Source organism: Apostichopus japonicus, chromosome 18 (assembly GCF_037975245.1).
Source record: "Apostichopus japonicus isolate 1M-3 chromosome 18, ASM3797524v1, whole genome shotgun sequence".
Classification (NCBI taxonomy): domain Eukaryota; kingdom Metazoa; phylum Echinodermata; class Holothuroidea; order Aspidochirotida; family Stichopodidae; genus Apostichopus; species Apostichopus japonicus.
The window spans coordinates 9,902,679-9,927,094 of NC_092578.1; the positions used below are offsets into that span (position 1 = coordinate 9,902,679).

Sequence of the window (24,416 nt, forward strand, 5' to 3'; positions counted from 1 at the left end):
GTGGGGGTGGACCTTTCAATTCAATAGTATGATATAGGGAAGAGATGCATATTGATGCAGAAGTCAATGGAATTGCTCTTTATCATAATAGTTTGCTTTCCAATCTTGCCAAAGTATCCATTTGTGTTTCATGTGTTCCACATGATCACAATCAATCCCATTTATATTTATTAAGCATGACATTGACTCCAATGCAGATGGTACCTCATTAATGAAAGGCCATCAAGTCTTCTTTCTGTGTGCAGTTGTACAGACCTAGATCTGTTCCTTGACTGAAAGAAATGTGACTTTTCCCTTCTCTTCATTCATATTAATCTATGCTACATGACTAACTTTGAACATACTATGAAGAAATTCCACACTGTCAATTCTGACTGACAACTTTAACATGACATTATTTTCATTTGCAGACAAAAGAAATTAAGCACAGCAGTGGGTTATGTTTGGATACATCAGAAAAGGCTCACGATGAACCATCTGTAAAACCTTGTAATGGTCACCTCTCACAACAATGGGAACTAAAGAACATGACGTGGCTGTCTCCTCAGGGTGCATAGTGACCCCAGCCTCCTCATAAAGCTGCTGATGCCAAGCTCATCTCTGACATCTCTGAGTGCACCTCTTGTCTTCATTTCATGTTTCTATTAGTATCCATTGTGCCTTGACATCTCTATTCAAAAGGTGAATTTGTGGTAATGTATCCACAGATTTTCAATTGTTGAACGTTACAAATTTGCTCTACGGAGCTGTTTTCTGTCGTAGTCCCCTCGAGATGTGAGATCATCCTGTTCAGTGCCTCTCTAATAGTCCAGCTCCATGTACGGGCTGATGTGCAATGGGTCGAAAGAAATATGGATCGGTCTGCGTAATTTCATATGTCAGATCCTGCACTGTCAGCAGTGCCTGAGTTGATCACTTCATGGATAGGATTGATTCCATGATGTGGCCACTGTTTCATTGGTTTAAATACTACTGTTGGTGGACTGTTGCATGCTGGGAATTGAACCTGAATTACTGCCAGGAATGAGCCGATATCATCAGTTCATGTTCTTAACAGTGCAAAGAACTGGTGAATAAAAAGAACAAGACACATAATGATGTAGATGCCTTTCAGAAAGAGTTAATAAACAGCAATATTTTATGGTTGGGTGTTTCAAGGCTGTATAAAGATATTTGAATCCACCGAACAAAAGCGTTATGTGTATGTGATTCCAAGTCCAAAAAACAATTCGGATTTGTATTGAATTGCTTTCCTTCTTTATTTTTTTTTTGGCATTTATTTACTCATAGGAAATCTGAAAAGGTATATATATATACATTGTAAAATAATCTACATATGTGTTATTTTTCCCCCTTTCAGAGCATATATAGCACTTACAACAATATAAAGACTATATTGGTAAATTTCTCAGTAACTATGTATGACGGGAGGACTTGATGGGAAAGCTTCATAGTTAGTCATGTTACAATCTTGATGTTTTATCTCATGTACCTGGGTGATTGTATTGGTTGCTGTTTTCTTATTACTTGGTACATCAAGACCAGTCCGCACTTGACTTGTTCTCATATCCACATATCTTGATAAAATTGGTACAGCATTTCTTTTCATTCATCAAGGTTGATTTCTACAAATAAGTTATAGCCTCAGTAGATGTTTTTGTAAGCTTTCAATTTGAGCGTAATGTTTTTTAAAGATCTTTCATGATTTCATTAGTTTGGGCTGTTGAAGTCTATATTAAAGATATCAAAATGTCTATTTTTTTTTTGTATGAATCTTTATGATATGCTGATTAAGTGTAGCTACCTTGATTGGTTTGGGGATAGAAAAGCAATTTACTCTTGATGATCCTTGTGGTGTTTGCATATCAAATGTTTTAAACCCTGCAGATTGTCAGTGTGTTTAATAGTGTGTGTCCTTTAGCTTATCAATTTTTAGTTCTTCATCAAGTATTTAGTCTAAATCATTAATCTTTTCTTATAGTTAAATTGATTTCGGTGAATTGAAGTTCTTATTATTGACCGATAACAGGACTACCTCTCCTTTACCTGAAAAAATATTGCAGAATGTGACATCAATACTAAAGGAATAGTTCTACAAAATACATTTCTTGACAGCAAAAGACAGCCATATTGTTTGTAGCCTGCAAGAAGATTTTGGCACCAAGTTTACCAGTATTACATTTTGTGTGTGCTTGTGCTGAGAAATGTTACATAAGAATGACCACCCTACCATGTATGTATGTATGTATGTATTATGTATGTATGTATGTATGTGTGTGTGTGTATGTATGTGAATGTATTCTGTTAAATGGGTCATAGTAGGAGTTAAAGTTATTTTAGTAATAAGTTATGTGTCTGCAGCTTCTCTTTGTCTTTCTTAATTCAAAAGTATGAATTAACTTCCTCTTAAAGTAGTTACATGAAATTGCAGGCGGTTGAATTATCCACTGAACAAAGAAAAACATAGTCAACGAATAGTAATTCACATTGTTACTCCCCTCTGCCCGGTTTAACTTCATAGCCATTTTCATCTCCATTGTTTCGTCTTTGTTTACTCTATTCATTGGTGATTGGTCCAAGTTAGTTATCTGTCTAGTTGAAATGTGTCCTTAATCTGTTTTCATTTCAGGTTGCCTTTGAAGAAGGTCCTGTTAGGATTGAAACGTCAGACCCTATAACTTATATTTCTACTTTCTCTCAGATGTAGTATGTGTAAGTAGAAAATATAAAAGTATCAATTGGATTGCCACCTGACTGGTGACTAGTATTGTGATATAAGTATCAATTGGATTGCCACCTGACTGGTGACTATTATTGTGCTTTAAGTATCAGTTGGATTGCCACCTGACTGGTGACTATTATTGTGATGTAATTCTCAATTAAATTGCCATCTGACTGGTGACTAGTATTTGTGATGTAACAGTATCAATTGGATTGCCATCTGACTGGTGACTATTATTGTGATGTAATTCTCAATTAAATTGCCATCTGACCGGTGACTAGTATTTGTGATGTAACAGTATCAATTGGATTGCCATCTGACTGGTGACTATTATTGTGATATGTCTCAATTGGATTGCCACTTGACTGCTGACTATGATTGTGATACAAGTATCAATTGGATTGCCACCTGACTGGTGACTAGTATTGTGATGTAACAGTATCAATTGGATCGCCACCTGACTGGTGACTATTATTGTGATATTAGTCTCCATTGGATTGCCACCTGACTGGTGACTAGTTTTGTGATGTTGTGTTGCAAATTGCCAACATATTATGCAAAATGCAGTCTAAACCAGAATAGCTCATCTTAGTTCAACTGTTGTATTGTCCATGCTGCTGCATCAATGCATCTATAGTTTTGTAATTTTCACTTTCTTTCTGCAAGTTTCTTTAAGGGATGAACATTTTTCTAACTTTTTGCATATACTAAATATGAAGAAGTTGTGCTGATGTTACAGCACTATGGTTTTAGCTTGAAACTCAAACCACTGATCAATCTCAAACACTGATCTATCTACCTGGAAGCCACAAGTTAGAAATAAAGTATTTTAGATATCGAGTCAGCATTGTGAACCATTTATAGGATCTTTAGATAATACATAAATCACATAGCTCTTGTCCACACTGCTACTAACTGCTGCTAGGATGCATATGGAGTATAGAACAGCTATGATATTAGTATAATCTAGACCACACATGCTACTAACTGCTGCTAGGATTACATATGGAGTATAGAACAGCTATGATATTAGTATAATCTAGAATACACATGCTACTAACTGCTGCTAGGATGCATATGGAGTATAGACCAGCTATAATATTAGTATAATCTAGGCCACACATGCTACTACTGCTAGGATGCATATGGAGTATAGACCAGCTATAATATTAGTATAATCTAGACCACACATGCTACAAACTGCTGCTAGGATGCATATGGAGTATAGACCAGCTATAATATTAGTATAATCTAGACCACACATGCTATTACTGCTAGGATGCATATGGAGTATAGACCATCTATAATATTAGTATAATCTAGACCACACATGCTACTAACTGCTGCTAGGATTACATATGGAGTATAGACCAGCTATAATATTAGTATAATCTAGACCACACATGCTACAAACTGCTGCTAGGATGCATATGGAGTATAGACCAGCTATAATATTAGTATAATCTAGACCACACATGCTACAAACTGCTGCTAGGATGCATATGGAGTATAGACCAGCTATAATATTAGTATAACGTGTAGTACTGCATTGTGTGTCTTGGGATCTCAAGAATGTATCTTACATCCGTTACCATTGAAGTGTATGTAGTCATCTTTATGCCAACTTTAGTGGAATGATCTCACTTCTACTCTTAGGGAACTTTTAAATGATATTAGCTCTTGGAAGGAAATAAATGTATCTTGTAAATTGTTATGCTTTGTGATTGAAACTTGACATTGGTGTGTAATGAATATGCATGTATTATTTGTTTTATAATATTATGTTATTTATCCAGATATTATAGGGATGTACTGTGCACATCTCCTTCCATTTATAGCCATATTGTGCCTCAGTATCATTCATATTCATCTGTTTGGATTGTCTGTATGTTCTGTTGTCTTCCTGGTGTTCGTATTCTTTGGCAAATGGTTTGCACAGTAAAATGAAATTGTGAAGATAGCTAGGACCTTATGTTGTTTGTTTTGATATGATATTTCTCATTATATAAGTAAATGGAATAGTGAAAAACTGGCTGGGAAACTTTAGACAATGGAAAGAGCAAAGAATTTCATGGATAGAACAGGATTGGAACCAGAGACTAATGGTTGTCACTGGTTTGAATCCTATTCTAGCCATAACTTTATATACTCTTTTACAAGAGATATTTCAATTAAAAAATACATTGATTTTAGAGTGGTAATTTAATCTAAGAGTGTAGATGGAAACCAGGATTCCTTACTTACAGTTTGGTCATTGGCAGAAATATAAAAAATCAGGAATTAGTATGGATTAACTCAACTGCACGACAATAGTATACATGCTCTGTACTTAATTTGTCTTAACAGCATAACCTATTCTTTGTTTCATTGTCTTGTACTATTTTCTGTCTTTGCTTTTTTCATTGTATCTGTTTTGCTTTTGCACATGCTTAACTCCATATTGTATTAGTTTCTACATGTCTTTTTCCTTTTTTTCCCTCTTTTTTGATGATGACTTCATGCATATATAACCAAGGTAACATTTAGTTTGCTTGATAATATTGTTGTAACAACTCCTCAAGATGTGTTGTTCACAAATAAATCTTGTCTGCAGTTTTGGTTAGTCCTGTTTGTTTGTGGGTTCGTTTAAGCAGACCTGATAGATTCCCAATCACTCTACCATCTTAACTCGTTGAGTCTAGTTGATAGAAATATTAATGATTCCAAAGAAATAATCAAAGTGGATCCATTCATGAGTATTAACCATGTGGATGTTGGTATCTAACCACAGAAGTGAGAGGAGTCTTGCCAGGTCTGACAGGGTTACCCTCATTGTGTCTGAAATAAACCTTATAGAACAAATAGGCCGGCTAATGGGTAAAGAGTTGTATAGGAATAATGTTATATCTTGTTACTCCTTTAATGTCCATCTTTTAGACAATGTGTTCATAGTGCTAAGATAATTGCAAAATTAAGCTTTCATGTTCACTTTGCTTCTATGAGGCAGTCCAGCCATTGTGAATGTTTTTTTTTTACTTTAAAAGTTATAGCAAGTGTCCTAAGTGAAAATGTTTTTTTTTTTTTTAATGTCCCCTTGGCATAATCATACACCTTATTTTTTACTAATGAATCTATATGTTGATGCCACTTGTGTATCAAGTAGAAACCTACAGTGAACTGTGTAATCCCTTTCTTTGCCACATTTTATATTCTTATAATAACTTTAGGTCTTCTGAAGTATATTAACCAGTTTCATGTCATATTTGAGTCTTGTAAAGTATATTAATGATGGTAAAGTCCATATTGCATATATGATGTTAATGCCCCATATAATAAGTATAAACCCTCTGAAGTGGTTTACATAATCATACCTGACCCTTATGTCCCTCAGAGTAACTATATAACACTGGGAAGTGTGAATGGATACAAGGTGATTAATGATTCTGCGATGCCCCACCTTGGTGACAAAATATCAACTTAAAACTTTTGTATTGAGTTTGACCGAGTTTGATGGTGCCATACATGATGGTTCAATAAATTGTAAGGATTGGTCCAGCAAATGACACAGTTGTGTAGAAAGAACAAACTTTGGAATGGTTTGTAAGTGTTAAATTATAACATTACATCATAAAGAATGTTGGACACAAACATTTCTGTATTGGATTAAACTGTACAAAAGGTCACTAACAACCAGACAGTTGTAAAAATACATATATGTCAACATGGAAACACATAGATGTCTTAGTTGATGGCTGGATGGTCATATTATGTGTTAGTATACAAATAATAAATGGTTATGAGTGCAATAGTGCAAATATTTCATGAGTTGAAAGATGGAATGTTCCATTCAACGAGGCGCAGCCGAGTTGAATGGAACAAATTACATCTTTCAACTCATGAAATATTTGCACTATTGCACGAATGGAAACCATTTATTATTCTTCAAATTTGGATATAATTGGATGTAAAATGCACTCATGCAACAGATTGTTTTGAACAGACAGGTTTCTCTGCTCTCTTACCATTGAAAAAAGTGCTATCAAAAAAGTATAACACATGGTTCTATTTCATAGAGTGCAATAGAGCGGATTTTGCATGCAATCGACGAGCAATTGACCAATCAAATGGCCGGAATATAATTAGGTGTTGTATAATATCAGTTAGCTTGGTCAGAATGTGGCTTACAGCCTTATACAAAATGCAGTTTCAAAGAATCTCTTTATTTCTATTGTGCCTTTGATGAAGGTGAAGGATGTCATTCCAATTGAACAATACTTTATGTTTGGTAAATAATGAAAGGTTAGCTTTGATTTACCTTGAAGGTCTTTAGTTGAATCAAATAAAACAATTCTGAGATTATGTCTTTGGTACTTGAATATATATTCGCAGGGTTCCATCAGGTAAAACTGGGTCATCTGAAAACAGCTTCTAAATATGAACCTCTTTGTGAAAAGGGGTTAGCAATGCTATTTTATAGATAAAATATGTAAGAAGAAAGTTACAGGAAATTCTAAAGTCATGTCAGAGTTAAATAGTTACAAAATAATTGGGAATTCTGTTTCTCTGTTTTGTATCTTTAAAACTACTTCTATCTCTTTACTTTGTTTATTGATGACTTTTTGTTCTTTGCAGTATATTATTTATTTGCTCATATGTATATAGTACATGGTTACATCATTCAATAATGAGAAGCTTCCATTTATATATGATTCTGTATCATTTATTGTTCAATATTAAGTATAATGCCCCTCCTCCCCCCTACCTTCTGCTCTCTTCTCACATACATCACAAGAGACAGGGTAGTGTTGCATTGAGATGGTATCTCTTGTTTTGTGGACATACGTAAGAGATAAATGGTAAGTGGAATGGTTCAAGTAAAGCATATTCTCATTGATATGAATTTTGGTGTCTCATGAGATCTGTAATCAAGTAACTCAGCCTGTGTATTGATATCAAAATGGTTTTGATATCAAATAAAGATGACAATGTTGGTGATATCACCCTCTGTTTAAAAAATGACTTTCATGAGAAAGGAAGTCAACAGTCTATCAGTATCCATAATACCTTAGAACAGCTATGACGGTAGAGATTATATTATTATGAGCAAGACACCTCCTCGTCCATTTAATTGTTCTTACAAATATTCTCCATTCTTGTGGGTTTGTACTTTCAAGTTTCACTCTTTCCTAAGGACAATCTCCAATTTCCGTTGTGCTTGTGGTCTCAATAATTCACAGACTTGTTGCCTTGGTTTATTAATAGTATTCAGAGCATACAAATTGAACATTTGTAGATACTTTCTTGAATATCATTAAATTTGTATAGATTTATTATTGAAATGATAGTAAGTGATATTAGAATGATAACCTGAAATCACAAAATGTATGCTATCCATTGGATTTATATGTACAGCCGAAGTCACACCCTGGGGTCACAATATATACAAAATGGTAATTAAATTTACTAGATGTTGTGAGTTGTTAGGCAGTCTAATACATGTGGTAATGTCAGATCATGTATCAGTTGTCTTTACATGGTCGAGAATTGTTGGTTTCTTTGACCAACTTTGTGTTTATCAATTGTAAGATGTATTTCTTTATTTTTAAGATTTAGTCTGTTGTTGGTGTAGTCTTAAGTGCATTCTCTGCAACCAGCTATACATGTATAGCCTAGACAACAATGGAGCCTCCATTCTTTCTATACGTTTAACTGCAACCAGCTATACATGTATAGCCTAGACAACAATGGAGCCTCCATTCTTTCTATACGTTTAACTGCAACCAGCTATACATGTATAGCCTATACAACAATGGAGCCTCCATTCTTTCTATACGTTTAACTGCAACCAGCTATACATGTATAGCCTAGACAACAATGGAGCCTCCATTCTTTCTATACGTTTAACTGCAACCAGCTATACATGTATAGCCTAGACAACAATGAAGCCTCCATTCTTTCTATACGTTTAACTGCAACCAGCTATACATGTATAGCCTAGACAACAATGGAGCCTCCATTCTTTCTACACGTTTAACTGCAACCAGCTATACATGTATAGCCTAGACAACAATGGAGCCTCCATTCTTTCTATACGTTTAACTGCAACCAGCTATACATGTATAGCCTAGACAACAATGGAGCCTCCATTCTTTATATATGTGTAACTTATTAAAGGATGACTTTAGGGAAAATTTTAGTCTTAATATATCAATGTCTAAGGAAAAAAAAAGAAGAAAAAGGAGAGTTGGTAATGGTTTCTGTAGTGTATGCTGCTTTTCAAGATATTTCCTTTTAAAGTATTCTAAATCTCTGAACTGAGCCTTAAAGAGTAAATTGATGATAATGTTGGTTCCTCAGTGCACCTTTTTTAATGTTAATTCATGTTCTTATATATAATTCTAATAACACAACCAACACATTTTCTTTTAACTTCATATAAACTAATGATCATCATTGGTGGCATTCAACACTATTTGTCCTGGGGAGATTTGTAACACATAAACATGTCATTTGAGGTCAAAGCGATCTTGTTTCCCATTGAGTTTTGTGTTGCCAGTGGTCTGTGTGTTAAACAGATGGACATCAACTGTGTAAAGGGTCATTTCTCAAACATGCAGGTAGTACAGATATATCAGCTGGACAGATAGAAGTGTTTTTTTCTAATGGTCTTGTAGCATATCAAAATTAATTTTATCATTCTAAAGTCATCCTTTAAATATTGCTCTTGCAAAATTTTTTTTCTTCTTCTTCTTCCTTTCTAAACTCTAAACAAAATATTTTGCAATTTTTAATTCCAGTAGACTTAATGCAGGATTTTTTTATTCCTTTAAATATTTTTTCCTTTATTTAAGATTTATAATATGTTGAAATGAGCTTAGTATACTACAACATACCTTAAGCTAAGTAGCAGCCAAATTATCCTGTCTGCAATGTGTCAATTATATCTATTCATCAGTGACTATGTTCCTTAGGTAAATCATATCTTTGTGAAAGTTGTTTTTAATGGGCTTAAGTTTTGTTTCCTTAATTATCTATTCCTGATATTTTTCATAAACCGAATACTTTCATCACCACACTGTGCCTGTATTATACAGGAAGATCAAAATAAAAAAAAAGCTTTAATCTTTCAACTTTTTTGATCTTCATTTTTCGTTTTTCCAATAACCCATTACTTCTTGTCCATCCTGCTTCTCCCATCCGTCCTCTATGGTTCCATCCCTTAGTACCAGTCTGAGAGGGGTAACTCCATATGATGGGGCTGGGGGAGGGGGGGTTACCTAGTCATCTATGTACCAGTGGGTGATTAGATCGGCTGATCTGTAACGTTTGGCTATGGGACTTTGGGATGGAATTTGAGCAATATCATGTCGGATGTGGGTGCGATGTTGCTTTTACATTAGCTATTCGATATAATTTGCAGTCAAATGTTTTGGTCAGTACTGACTCCCAAATAACATACATTCCAAATAATAACACTGACTTTATATGCTAATGATACCAGTTAATTCCTTTTGTTAAAATCCTAGTACAGTTGGAAGCAGGGTATCACTAAGAAGGGTGTGGGGTGTGACATCAGTCAAACCATGCAGAGCTGACTTATGGTGCAAACCTTGAGGGCATCACTAAGAAGGGTGTAGGGTGTGACACTACTTGTGGTGCAACCTTGAGGGGCATCACTTAGAAGGGTGTAGGGTGTGACACCAGCCAAACCATGCAGAGCTGACTTGTGGTGCAAACCTTGAGGGTTTTTTTCAGGGAAATTGTTAATAATAATATGTAAAATTTCATTAAGGCATTGTTTATTGTTCAACCTTGACACTTGACCTCAAATTATTAATTTTTAACATGCCAATACGGTTAATTAAAGCCAACATTTTTGTCAGCAATAAATGCCAACTGTAGTGACGCCACCCCTTCATTTTGGAATAGGCAGCAATGTGTGTTATTCCACTTTGGGCCCAATGCACCACTTAGGGCTCAATGAACCATCAAGGTCCCAATTTACCACTTATGGCTCAATGTACCACCTAGGCCCCAGTGAACCACTTAGGGCTCAATGCACCACTTAGACCTCAATGTAAATCTAGGGCCCAATGTACCATTTACGGACACAAATGGCCAAATGTACCACTTAGGTCGCAACTTACCACCTAGGGCCCAATGTACTACTTAGGGCCACCTAGGGTCCAATGTACCACTTCTGGCTCAATGTACCTCTTAGGGCCGCATCGGGCCCACTGTACCACCTAGGGCTCAATATACCATTTATGGTCTAATGTATTACACGAAGGCATCCTTGTCTTCACAGAACTCGTCTAACTTGATGTGAACCTTCCGAATGATCGATAACGGGAAACACTATGTCACCGGCCCCTTTAGGTACTATTCACATATCTAATACTTCCCTGGTCCATCCATATATTCGCGGGACTCCAAATTTAGAGCCCGCTGGCCCTCCCCTCTCGTCAGGCTTATTTCACCAATTGATGAGTGGTGATTAATTTATCTGAATGAATGAGCCATTAAAAAATTTGATAGAATAATCGACATTTCGTTTTCCAAACACATTCATACCAAATTAGTAACATCGTGCAAGAATCAATCTGGAAAAGGTTTCCCAAAACAGTATTTAAACTAGTCAAGTAATTGTTTTGCTTCGGGGAGCAAGTATTGAAAAGTGGCTTCGAAAACTTTGTCAAGCTCAACTCACAATATGGTTTTGCTTTAATCTCAGACACACTTCTCGGCCACTTCATGATGATCCCTTTTGGGGGCCGGGAGGGTTGATGTTTTAACATTTGATTTCTTACATTTCCGTATCATCAACAGGTAACAATCACATATTTACCAAGGTAGGATGTGGGGGGGGGGGGGGTTGTCTGGGTACTAGGGGAGCGGCGCTGCTAAAGGGGAATTAGGAAGTGCCCCTTCCCCAAGAAAGAAAATGTTCGGTTTCCCCCCACTCCATACCCACAAATGATTTTTTTTCATATCCCCCTCCCCCCCCCCCCCAAAGAAAAAAAAACCTTTTTAGGGAAATACACAAATATTTGGACTTCTACCGTCCATAAGTTACTAATTACGACTTCCTCGAAAGAGGGGAGGTTGATTGAACTTAACTTAAAGGTAAACTAAATAGTGATCAATGTCTACTATATACTCCCTTCCTAAACAGTTTGATTGCGTCTGAAATAATCCACCCTCACCGAGTCCTCACAAAAAGCTTACGTACCATTTTGATGTACAGCGATCTACTTGCCATCGATCGTTCACCCCGTAAAGTTATCCTTTTAGTAAATATAAACATTTGATGAATAATTGTGATTAAGGCACGTCTATGTTATAACGTTCAAAGGTTGTAGCATATATGTGGAGTTTCAGTAATCATCCTGGATCTCTGCGTATAGAAATGTGTCTGTTAAATCCATTCAGAATTGTCTTATTTCTCTTTAAACGTATGCGTGTGTTTCACAATAAAATTTTCCAAGTTTTATTAATAATAAGACAATATACGTCTGATATAATCATGCCAGTATATAGTAGCGTATTTTGTTTTTCTCAACGACGGTGGTGACGTTATGCACACATCACGCGTGTTTAATAATTTTGTCATGTGCCTTAACTGAGTACCCGTTATAGGCTACAATCTGTTTGATAAGTTATCTTAATCCTCTTAGCGAGAGATTTGTAAATGAGTTATAGGAGAGTGTAACTGATAACCCCAAAGACCTAGATACCTTCTGCATCATAGGCTATCATATTATACATTTGTCCATCAGAGAAGTTTATGTCACTGCACTCATTGAACAGGCCTACAGCTGTAAAGGGAACTCTAAACAAAGCTTTAACTTCCTTGGAAATAAAATGGCGTATCGACTGCTACTGGCAATTTGCTGTTTAACCTTGCAATGTGTATCAACAATTGCGCAAGCACCTAGCAATGTCCACGTGACCACAAACAACGGAGTTGTCTTTGGTGAAAAAATCAATTTTATTCGTGAGAAAGATCCAATTGTGAATGCCACTTTCGATCGCTTTAAAGGCATCCCCTTCGCTGAGCCTCCTCTAGGACAGAGAAGATTTCGTAAACCAGAACCCGTTTCTGATTGGCCGGATGCATGGAACGCTACTTTCTATCGGAAGCAATGCTGGCAACTCTTGCTAGAGACTTTTACTGGACCACAAGATGAAGATTGCTTATACCTGAATATTTGGTCACCTGACGTCAACGTAAGTCACTTAAAATGGTTGGTTCCGATTTTAAGATAAACTTTCCCAAACTTACACTTGAGCACAAACTACACAATCACTAATACTCTCAAGAAATCACTTGTCCAATATATGACAACATTTATCATATGTAATTGCCTACAACTTTTGCATGGCAGATGCACCAAAGTCTGTTTAGTTTCTGAAAATCGGGCAGAGATAATATTGTCATTCAAGACATGGTACCTTCAGTATGAGGGGAAATACTTCACAAGGTTCGAGGACACTGAATAATTGTTGTTGAGTGAGACTGTTTGGAAAGGAAATACAGCGGAACACAGGGACCATCGAGCTAGTAAGCCTAACATCTCTCTCAATGCACTTCATTATATTATATTCAAAGTAAACTATACACTAACAGCCAATAGGATTGCATCGCTACAGGTGTAATTGACCTGTTCTGCCTTGCTTTCAGTAATCAGGCGAATGGAACCATGGTCAGCAAATGGTCAAATTTATTATCATCTCCTTGTTTACCAAAATGGGAGGTGATGGTTCTCCATCTATTGGAAAGTGTACAACCTGTTCCTTTTGCTGCTGTGATTCGAATATGAGATAACACACCGTTACATATGAGATAACACACCGTTACATACAATGTACATGTTCTCGAAATGTTACTCTACATTGAACCCAAGCACGACAAAGAAAAATGACGTGATAATTCAAGTACCCTATACTCTCCAGCCAGACTCAAGCCAAAATCCCAAAGACTAAATAAACCACACGGGATACCATACTATAGCTAATAGACAGAGTGCTTATGTTGAAAAAAATAGTAGAAGACCCTAACTTCATTTTCATAGTCTGAAGGCTGAAAGAAAGAGACATGTATATCCTACAGCAAAGCATATAACATCAATTTATGAACCGATGTGAACGAACAAGAAAGAAACATAAAGGAAAAAATCACTCGCCTTGTCATTCAGGAGAAATTAACAGAGATAAATGTAACAGTAAAGGACAGAGGTCGCGAGAATATATATATATATATATATATATATATATATATATATATATATATATATATATATATATAGACTAACTTTGTCTGATGATCGCTCAACGCGTGAAACTCTGAGTTACAACTACTAGTGTTCCACTAGTCTCAACTAGTCTCAACATATATATATATATATATATATATATATATATATATATATATATATATATATATATATATATATATATATATATATATATATATATATATATATATATATATCTATACTCATGATATGTACCTTAGGTCGACAGTTTATGGTATTTATATATCTATATATATATCTATATATATATATATATATATATATATATATATATATATATATATATATATATATATATATATATATATATATATTGATGAACCGTAGTTTCACAGCAGACGTTAAATCTCAGGAGATCTGAACGTGTATTGTTTATTCTAACAAAACTTGTAAAAACCAAAAATGTAAGTTCATCGCATCCGCGATCGTGCATATACGTGACGAGTGGTTAAAATAAACCTTGTGTTCTTTGTGAACGCCATTCCTACACTATGTGCCTAGAGTCTTGAGGTTGTACACTACTGACTAATGAAATCAGAAGTAATGATATGAACATTTCGCTAAAACTAATTGAAATAGCGCATACTGTAGGGCGATCATATTATCGTAGTTCTACTTTCATTAAGGAAATGGAAATCTCAGTGGGCATGCTTCGGCCTTGTCCTTGGCATCAGTTGGCTTAATCACAAATAAAATATTACATGTATATAACATATGTATATATAACTACTAAACTAGAACTTGAGGTATAATGAATAAAGTCTTCAAATGTATAATTATCTCAAAAACATTTAGAAACTATAATGAGTGGCATTGCTAACCAAAGTAAATGCACAATATTTAAAATTGCTTGTACGTGAAATACAACATACTATGAATGGAGATTGGTGAATGCTGTGGGCTTTGATAATCTGTTCACTTAGCATATATCCTCAGCTATAGCTACACGGGCGCGTTTCCTGGTGAGTAAAACTGTATTTCTCCAAATAGGAAATTCATGTACTCGCACGTACAGCAATTTACGCTATAAATGAAAGACGTAATTCTTATTTCAACCCAGTGGAATAGTTCTATTTTTCATAGGCGGTTGAGCAGATGAGAATAAAACATTAATAGCTGCTAATCTCATAGCACAATGTTTGAGCTCTCTTTATGAGATAGGCCTACACGGGTCGATCCTTGTGAGTATGATGGGCCTAGCTCCTGCCGTGCATGAGTCAGTCACTGGGAGCATTTGATATTGTTTACCCCACCCTTTAGTAAGTGGGGGGGGGGGCGTGTCCTACTGTCTCACCATGACTGATGCCCCTGGCTACATCAAGTTGTATGGCGTTCGTGGCCAGACTCTTGATCTTGGGTCGACTTTTAGTGTGAGTTCAGATAGGGCCTACTGTGTCATTCACCTGTTGAAATTCTGTTGTTGATAAACGTGAGATCTCATAATGGGAGAATACAAGGCATTTTTCCTCCTAATTTCTTCAACAAAGGTGATCGAAAACCTCTATCTTGGATGACTTGCATGACTTTCTAGGCACGAAACTCAAACATCTTTAGACATTTAAACATCCTCAGTTCCAGTGCCTTCACATCGAGATTGCCGTAACCACGTGATCATGACGTAGTACTACACACCAACAGAGTTCCAACAACATCCTGCTTACACAAGATATTATAGCTAAAAGGCCGACAAGCTGAGAAGAATCCTACAGAGATGTCCTTCTGGTCATCTGTCTACTTTTAAGCCTTTCCTGAAAATCTTATAAACGTTTATGCAATGTTCGTGCTTGAATGTCATTTTTAATAGTGTAATTCGTTTAAGTATAACTATATAGTGTAACAACTATTGCTATAATAATCATGTATACTGGAGACAATTAATAATCCCCTTTGCAACTTTTTTTTTCTTTAAATGTACTTGCAGGGTGCAAAGAAGCCTGTTATGGTGTGGATACACGGTGGTGGGTTTGTGCTGGGCACGGCTAACACTGGACCATATGACGGAACTGTGCTGACCTCACTTTATGATATTGTTTATGTTAGCATCAATTACAGGTTGAACGGTTTTGGGTTTGTGTCCACAGGTAAGTGAATTTCGTTCTATCTAATTTGCTTTTCAACAGTTTATAGGTTTACAGTGTCAACTACATTTGGATCCAGAGATTCAATTGTCTGGTAGTTCCAATGCGTTCAACTTGAGCAGAGTCGTCGATCGCCAGCTCGGGCCAAGGGGATAATTATTTTACGAAAATGAGAATACACTATTCTCAATCACATACATTCCGCGGCCCTTCCTTCAAATCCAGGGTCCCCTAATTGGCCCATGACCACGGGGTTATAGGCCCCTGACCCACTGCCCTAGTTATCAGTCCTGAATTGGAGCACCAATAATATAACCATCAAAAGTGATGACCTTTCATCATTCATGCAAAATGATAAAGTGATTTATTAAAGATGTATTGACACCCGCATGCAATGTGCTGTGTTGAGATTATGCACATGTGTGTGGATGACCATTTAGCAAGTTAACACTGCAGTGGAGAATGGTTCTCTTAATTGATTTCGGTGAAGTAAGTGCTCAGTGTCCACGATAAAACAGAACGTTATTTCATACACGAGAAATACTGTTTGAAACAATTGTTCCTATTGTTAATACCGTGAAGATAACGTTCCTCCGTAACGTAAGTTAGACATTGCACGTGGTAAAACGTTATAACAACGCTAATGTTTCATCTTTTTCCGTTGCAATGCCACAAGGAACATGTTAACATCCCCCGCAATAAGTTATTACGTTATTATTCAACCTTGTCATGGCGTTATTAAACACAATACTGTTAGCTGGGGTCATTCCTCGAAGTTGACTTGATGAATCTATTTACCTGCTTGTCGAGTAATTACAAGTCAAGAGAAGACAAACTTTAAACATACAAAGTAAACTGTACACAATATTATTAACCTCGGTTGGTTCATGATCCCCTTTAACAATTACGTCTTTTCTCTGATATGTATTTCAACAGGTGATGAAGAGTTGCCAGGTAACTATGGCCTCTGGGATCAAGTTTTGGCCTTAAAGTGGATCAAAGAAAATATTGGAGGTATGTCATGTCTCATTTACTAGGTTCGGAATGTCACAAGAACTATAAGTTACTGATAGCGACTACAAATATAAGTTATCCTATAGACTGATATATCATTGGATAGTAAAATAACCGGAGCAGTCTCCCCCTTCCACCTCTCTCTACCTCTCTCTGTCTCGCATTCTCCCCATCTCAACGGTAGATAAATATATGGATAAATAAATAAACATTTGTCTCCGTACACTCCCAAACAATGATACGAATGCCTAGCGTTGTCTCTCTTATAGATTACTGGTATACAGGTAAATGAGCTATGTTTTGCTCAGAAAAACTGTTTATATCTTATTAGACAGTGACAATTCGTTGAAGCGTTTGATTGGAACAGCTGTATGATTTAATCTCATAGCAACAAACGCAATGCTATCAACTATTAGACGCATGATTACTCAATTTGAACTTGAAAATTCGTAAGAATATAAACATTACGACAGGAAGAGTCATGTTTTAATTTAGCCTGCCGTCCTATACCTTTACAATAAGAAAATATTGTAAAGACCGTATATTTCTTCATTTTGACAGCGTTCGGTGGCGATGCAGGTAACATAACCATCTTCGGTCAGAGTGCTGGTGGTGCCAGTTGTGGGCATCATCTAGTCCATCCTGGCAGTTGGAATTATTTCGATCGTGCTATAATGTTGGTAAGGTATCTTCAATTATATCAAGTCCGCGGATAGACGGACTACCATAAATGTAAAAAAATCCCAAATGTGTTGGTCGGTCAGAAATCTGTTGTCGTAAAATCCATGAAATCTTCTGACGAACACCTCAGAGATACGGTTTCCTTTCGATGTAGAGCTTAAGACTTCACATTAACGTTCTACAAATTGCAAACTGATTAATGCAGACAAACGGAAAGATGTCTGCTTTATTCTTGGTTGCAACTTCCTATAATTGGAAACAGTGCCATCATCCTTTTGTTGCTATTAAGGGTGCTCTCTTTTCATAAATAAGTTTCGTTCATATTAAAAGTACACCTTTGCATATTTGTAGCTGGAAAGCCAACTTAATTATTGTAATTAGCAAAAAGAAATGCGGCATGTTATTGAAAATAAAAAGTCATTAATAGCGCCTAAGACTTCTGTGAATCCTCATATTTTCAAATATGTTAACAATCGCCAAATAAATGGACAAACTCTAACTTGTTATGGTTTCCGAATATTTATTGAATTTCATATCCGTTTCTATATTTGGGAATGTAAATAGATTGAAATCAATCTAAATATGTAGATGTAATTCTAAATTGAAAGTATAAATATAACCTTTGTTTTGGAAACTTTTGAGGAGTTACACATTCGAAACAGGGATGTTTCAGAAATTGGGTTTGTTATCCAGATTCCTTGCTTACATAGTAGCTAAACTGAAAGTTGTCAGGCGCGTAGCCAGGACTTTGCCAAGGGAGGGGCGACCTGTAGGCAAACTACCAGGGCCGTATATATGGCTCTGCAAACTATCTAAGCGTAGCGCCACCATACGTTGGCGCGATGCGTACAAGAAAATTTTGGCCGAAAATTCCTCCCAGATCGCTGGAAATGGCACTTCCCAGGCCTTGTAAGTTGCATCTTAGCATTTTCTATTTTGAAATTACTAGCGATATCATGTAAACATACAACAAAATATGCTCAAGGGGGGGGGGGTCGGTTGCCCCCCCCCCCTTGTCTGCGCGCCTGAAAGTTGTTATCTTCTCTTTAAGCTCTATCACGAATTACAAAACATGACATAAATTATATTATAGCAGAAATATCACAAAACACAAATCATTTCATTGTTTTTTTTTTCTCTGTGGTTTGTATGCGTGTGTGCGTAGCGTGGGTGTACATGTATGTATGATTGCGTATGTTCGTTAGTTTGTTTTGATTTACAACACGCTGTCAGTTTTGGTCGATAATTTTACCAATTTAAGAATGAAATGAATATTAATGAAAAGATATTTACTGAGCACAATGATAACTATTCGTTGTTTGTATCTCAGGAATTCTTTAGTTATAATCTCACGTGCCCCTTATATATCAAATAGGAAATGGAAAATTGCAAGAATGTTTGTTTTACATCATTATTTGAAAGGAGAAGAAAAGGAAAGCTGACTTGTCAATCATTGTAATGTGTTTCAGCATGGAAGAGCTTGGATAGCTTTCGGTTCATAAAGCACAAGACGTGAAGTCATGACTCCTTGCGGGGGTGGGGGGGGGGTAGATCCCCACTGTCCCGTGTTGTATTTGTTCCTTCGATCTGTTTTTGTTGTTGTGAAATCAAGTTTTTATTTCTTTCTTATTTCTTTATTCATGTTGATCTTACAGAGTGGTAATACGATGTCACCATGGGGTCAAGAGACTGAGATAAATAACGCACGAAGTGATGCCTTCCTGTTAGGCAGGGCTGCTGGATGTGGTCTGCTATCTTCAAGTCGAGATCTTGCAGATTGTTTAAGAGGTATCGATGCTTATCGTTTGACGGTGGCAATCAATGCTGTGAGTACAGATACGACGCTTAATGTACAGCCTTATATAGTACGATTACCTATAATCCGCATTGGTGTAGTAACAGAAGCGAAGGAGGGTGGGAGGGGGGGGGGCGAGGTTTGGCAGCCGGGGTGGGGAGGGGGATACCAGCCGCCACTTTTCAAATTGTATGGAGGGGGCAGTGCCGGTTTCTGCCACAATGCCAGATCATCCAGCTGGATCCTTTGTGTAAGAATACACAGAAAGTCGCAATTATTTTGACTCAAGTTTGAAATCTCGAGAAAGAAGTCGAAATGTCAGGAAAAGTTGACATATTGGATAAAATAATAGAATTTTGAGGAGAAGAAATGAAAAATTCATACACCGAAACTTTTGGAACATAAAATCAATGGTAAACCTGTCGAATCTAAAATTTAAAGAGATTAGAACGTTAACCAGGAATTTTCCGATTAAAGTAACTAACTGTACAGGGAAGGGGATGTAAATTCTAGTCACTCACATAATAGGCGTAGAAGGCAAAGGGGGGGGGGCTGGGGGATGCAGCCCCAACCGAATATTTTTGTGAAAATTCGGGCAATATGCTGAGAATTTTTCGGGCACCTATACTGAAAGAAAAATAAATTGCAATGTGTTTTTCAATGGTTTAACTTATATTATTATTATTATCATTACTATTGTAAAGACTTCCCGAAAAATTATAACCAATATGGAAGGGTAACAAAACGGCAAATGATTGTATGTAATTGGCATGCAATGTTATAACCGATGCATATATATAATATGTACATTAACATGTTGCGCGAAAAATTTTGGTTATATTTTTCGGGCAAGTCATTACAGCCCCTCCCCCACCAACTCAAATTGGGCTCCTACGCCTATGCTCACATTTAGGATACGGATAAAGTATTTGTCTACGTTGCTCAACAGGTTCTGTTACAAACAACAAATAATATTCCACTAGGTCCTGTGGTGGATGGAGATTTCTTCCTCAGTAAATCAAGGTCTCTCTTGAATATGGGACAGTTCAAACGATGCAACGTTATCTTGGGTTCTACAGCTGACGACGGAACCATCGTTACAGCTCGTGCTTATCCATCGGAACTACTTGCTGATGTCCCAGTTTCAGATTACGAAACATTTACCGAAAAGTTGGCTCAGTTCACTTACACATACTCGAATGACGTAATCGTAAGAGCAATACAACAGCAGTATGTAGATTGGGAAGAACGCGACGACGACAGTACTAATTACTTTTACGATTTTGTAAATGTAGCCACAGATGAAGCCTTCCTTTGTCCAGCAGAGTACATGGGCCGGGCCTATTCCAAAGCTGGCCTGTCAGTCTACAGGGCACTATTCAACCATAAACCAGAACAATCAACTTGGCCAGATAGACTTGTAAAATGGAGGGGCGTCGCCCATAGCGAGGATAATCCCTTTACTTTTGGTAGAGGATTCAATCCCGACCGTGGTCACACGTTTTCGTCCGATGAGGCTACGCTTAGCCTGGCTATGATGGAGTATTACACGAATTTTGCCAAAACTGGGTAAATACAATTAATAGTGATCCTACTCATATACGAGTTACTGTGTAAGGAGAGAAGGCGGATGGTGCTGTTGTTTACAAGTAGAATATTTTAACGACCATGTAAAATCATAACGCAGTTAGTCAAATAAGTCAATCAACCCTGCAGCCTGTATGGACGTCTGCAAAGAAACATCAAGGGCAAAGAATTAACCTGTTAAGGAATTTTATTGGTAACCGTGAAATTGAACCGGTTGACCCTATTTTGAACGAGAGAGATAGAGTATTTGCTTCTTTGTTTTAATTACTTTGATTTAGTGGCAGTGGACAGCCCCCCCCCCCCCCCGTCTCTCCTCCGAATGCAGACGTCCATGGCAAGTTGTTGTTCAGCTAAGATCCCCGAAGTATCAAACTAATCGCGTTGGGGTTTTATACCATAGGCCTCGATCAGGCTTCTCTGAAATAACTTTTTCAATGCTAATTCGAAGGCTGCTGTCTTACTGTTTGCGTGTAGCGTTACATTATTTGTATATAAATGAGCTTACAGTAGAGAGCATGGTATACGAATGTTTTATCAAAATACGTTATATTTTACATAATTTTAGTAATAAAGGCGTGGAGATTTCGTTTTCCAACATCATTCCGGAATATTGCCAAGCCATAGTAACAACAGCAAACCTACTTTTCTATATTTAAATACAAATGCAAAACATGACCTTATTTCATGACAAACTCAAGCATTGTAGAAAAGTTCTTGTTTTCCTTCAGGAATCCAAACCAGAATTCTGACGGTGATGTGGTTGAGAGCGAATGGGAACCCTTCACACTCACAGAGCCGTACATGAAAGAGCTGAAACCAAAACTAGGCAACCTGATTGGATTCAGAGCATCGTACTGTGCAATGCATAATAACTTAATACCTGATCTCATTACGAATACCGGTACGTAAAACATTGTTCAGTACGGTCTTTAACAGGGCCTATATTAAGAAATCACACATCCCCGCAATTGGGAGGGACCAATTTGACAATTATAGTAGTAATTTTGAGATAAATCAACCAACAATTGACTTGTTCCTACTACTTTTTTTTTATAAAATCTCAATTAAACGCACAATACTTGCAGTTTCGATACCAAAAGGACGAATTTAAAAGAAAAGTTTTACCGTTATGGTACACTCGAAATTTTCAGAAAATAATTGAAATCTTCAACAAACACAGTTTTGTGATTACGTAATCGACCTGCCACGGTCGTAATTCGACATATGGGCTAAACAATTAGCCTGCATAGCTTCTCAACACCATTAGGCTATTTGTGTAAACACTTTGTGGAAATATGTTCATGTCTTCAGTGTAGTTAATCATACAGCGTTCACCCAAAGACTCTCATACAAGAACAAAAAAAAATGTGTCAGGCGTTGCAGACTAATTGATGAAAAGAGTTCAATTTACGACCAAGGTAGGTCGATTACGTAATCTCAAGAAACTTTTCCATGATAGCGTGCTATAGTTGGGGTATATACAGCAGACTTTTAATGTTGCCTGTCCCATGCTTTCAGCTATTATGAGTCATGAACGTTTCCCCCCTGAAATATGGAACTGGTTTCAGAAATGGTGACCAATATGGAAATGTTCACATAGCCTGAAGTGACTGAGGAATGTGACAGCTCCCTAGCCCATGTAAAATATAAAACTGGCGAAGAATACCGCACCCTCAACCCCTCCTCAAAACAGATTGACAGGAAACCAATGTGACCTGTTTACTTTGTGAAGGAAGATAGCAAAGCTGTCAGTAATTGTTTTGTCTAAATGCGCATAGTACACATAATGGGGCAACAATCACAAAATGTTTTCACCAATTATGTAGTTGGGTAAGTTATTTAACTTAACCTCTGACCTCTGACGAAACAAAAGAGTTCTTGTACTCAATAAGGTGCATCCACATACTAAATCCAAGCTTTATTTTAGGTTTTCAGACTTTAACCTCTGTTGACCTCAAATGACCTTTGAGCGTCCTTCTACTCAATAAAATGTATCCATGTACCGAATGTGAAGTTCACCCACCATATAGTTTTTTTTTTGTGCACACCACACACACTCCATTACCATCGCACAGATTCCTTTTGCCTTCAGCAAAGAATCAACCAAAACAAAATGGTCAGTCAGTGTTTTGCAATTATAACAGCAACATCTGTTTATTTTCGTGAAAATGTGCATTGGAACAACTTGCTTGCATCAGAAGAGGCAGCCATTCATGCTTTGCTGGGGTACCCGCACATAAGAGGGTATGGAAAATTTACAAATGTGGGTCTAGCGGTACTTACGTTGGCAAGGAATCCCATTAAAATGTCATCTTATCAGTATACCATGGGCGGATTGTGGAAAAAGTTAACTTGAGAAGTTTGTAACAATCCAACAGATTATTTCTTTTTGTTCCATCTTAGGTGATATTGACAAAGTTCAGAGTCTATGGCAGACCGAGTTCAACGATTGGAAGGATATTGATATGCCAGCATGGAAGATGACGAACACTCGCAGTACTTCATGTACACACAATTAAATCATCTCCTGGAATCATATCAAAACAAAACGCCAGGAACAAAAATCAAAAGATAAAGGAATGGAGAAGATGGTAGCCATGTGACGAATGGGAAGTTGAATAGTGATGTGTGGAAGGGGAGGGTGAATAGTGATGTGTAGAAGGGGAGGGTGAATAGTGATGTGTGGAAGGGGAGGGTGAATAGTGATGTGTGGGAGGGGAAGGTGAATAGTGATGTGTGGGAGGGGAGGGTGAATAGTGGTGTGTGGGAGGGGAAGGTGAATAGTGATGTGTGGGAGGGGAGGGTGAATAGTGGTGTGTGGGAGGGGAGGGTGAATAGTGATGTGTGGAAGGGGAGGGTGAATAGTGATGTGTGGGAGGGGAAGGTGAATAGTGATGTGTGGGAGGGGAGGGTGAATAGTGGTGTGTGGAAGGGGAGGGTGAATAGTGATGTGTGGAAGGGGAGGGTGAATAGTGATGTGTGGAAGGGGAGGGTGAATAGTGATGTGTGGAAGGGGAGGGTGAATAGTGATGTGTGGAAGGGGAGGGTGAATAGTGATGTGTGGAAGGAGAGGGTGAATAGTGATGTGTGGGAGGGGAAGGTGAATAGTGATGTGTGGAAGGGGAGGGTGAATAGTGATGTGTGGAAGGGGAGGGTGAATAGTGATGTGTGGAAGGAGAGGGTGAATAGTGATGTGTGGGAGGGGAAGGTGAATAGTGATGTGTGGAAGGGGAGGGTGAATA

At 37.2% G+C, this 24,416-nt stretch overlaps 2 protein-coding genes and 1 long non-coding RNA gene across 3 annotated transcripts in view; 2 read left to right on the forward strand and 1 right to left on the reverse strand.

The window, feature by feature from the left end:
* The window catches only part of LOC139959177 (polypeptide N-acetylgalactosaminyltransferase 1-like), a 62,166-nt gene extending 59,719 nt beyond the window's left edge, over positions 1-2,447 (forward strand). Inside the window, exon 11 of the mRNA XM_071956776.1 lies at positions 411-2,447. Coding sequence (XP_071812877.1) covers positions 411-557 — 147 coding nt within the window. The 3' untranslated portion in view covers positions 558-2,447. The remainder of the gene's footprint in view (positions 1-410) is intronic.
* On the reverse strand, positions 1,262-11,559 carry LOC139959178 (uncharacterized). The gene is made up of 2 exons (XR_011789974.1): positions 4,053-11,559; positions 1,262-3,627 (listed from the first exon to the last, which is right to left on the reverse strand). It is a non-coding gene; the product is annotated as an uncharacterized lncRNA (long non-coding RNA).
* A 172-nt stretch (positions 11,560-11,731) lies between these two features.
* On the forward strand, positions 11,732-23,858 carry LOC139958839 (acetylcholinesterase-like). The gene is made up of 8 exons (XM_071956219.1): positions 11,732-12,931; positions 15,941-16,100; positions 17,034-17,111; positions 17,673-17,791; positions 19,448-19,618; positions 20,537-21,156; positions 21,903-22,075; positions 23,578-23,858. Exons 1-8 carry the CDS (start codon positions 12,566-12,568, stop codon positions 23,691-23,693), a joined length of 1,803 nt encoding a protein of 600 aa, XP_071812320.1. The 5' UTR covers positions 11,732-12,565; the 3' UTR covers positions 23,694-23,858.
* The last annotated feature ends 558 nt before the right edge of the window (positions 23,859-24,416 follow it).

Excerpts from the sequence above, each read along its gene's own strand:
- LOC139958839 (XM_071956219.1), top strand. The coding sequence starts at position 12,566 with ATGGCGTATCGACTGCTACTGGCAATTTGCTGTTTAACCTTGCAATGT. Across the intron at positions 17,792-19,447 it reads TCGATCGTGCTATAATGTTG|AGTGGTAATACGATGTCACC; the intron begins GTAAGGTATCTT and ends TTGATCTTACAG. Across the intron at positions 22,076-23,577 it reads TGATCTCATTACGAATACCG|GTGATATTGACAAAGTTCAG; the intron begins GTACGTAAAACA and ends GTTCCATCTTAG.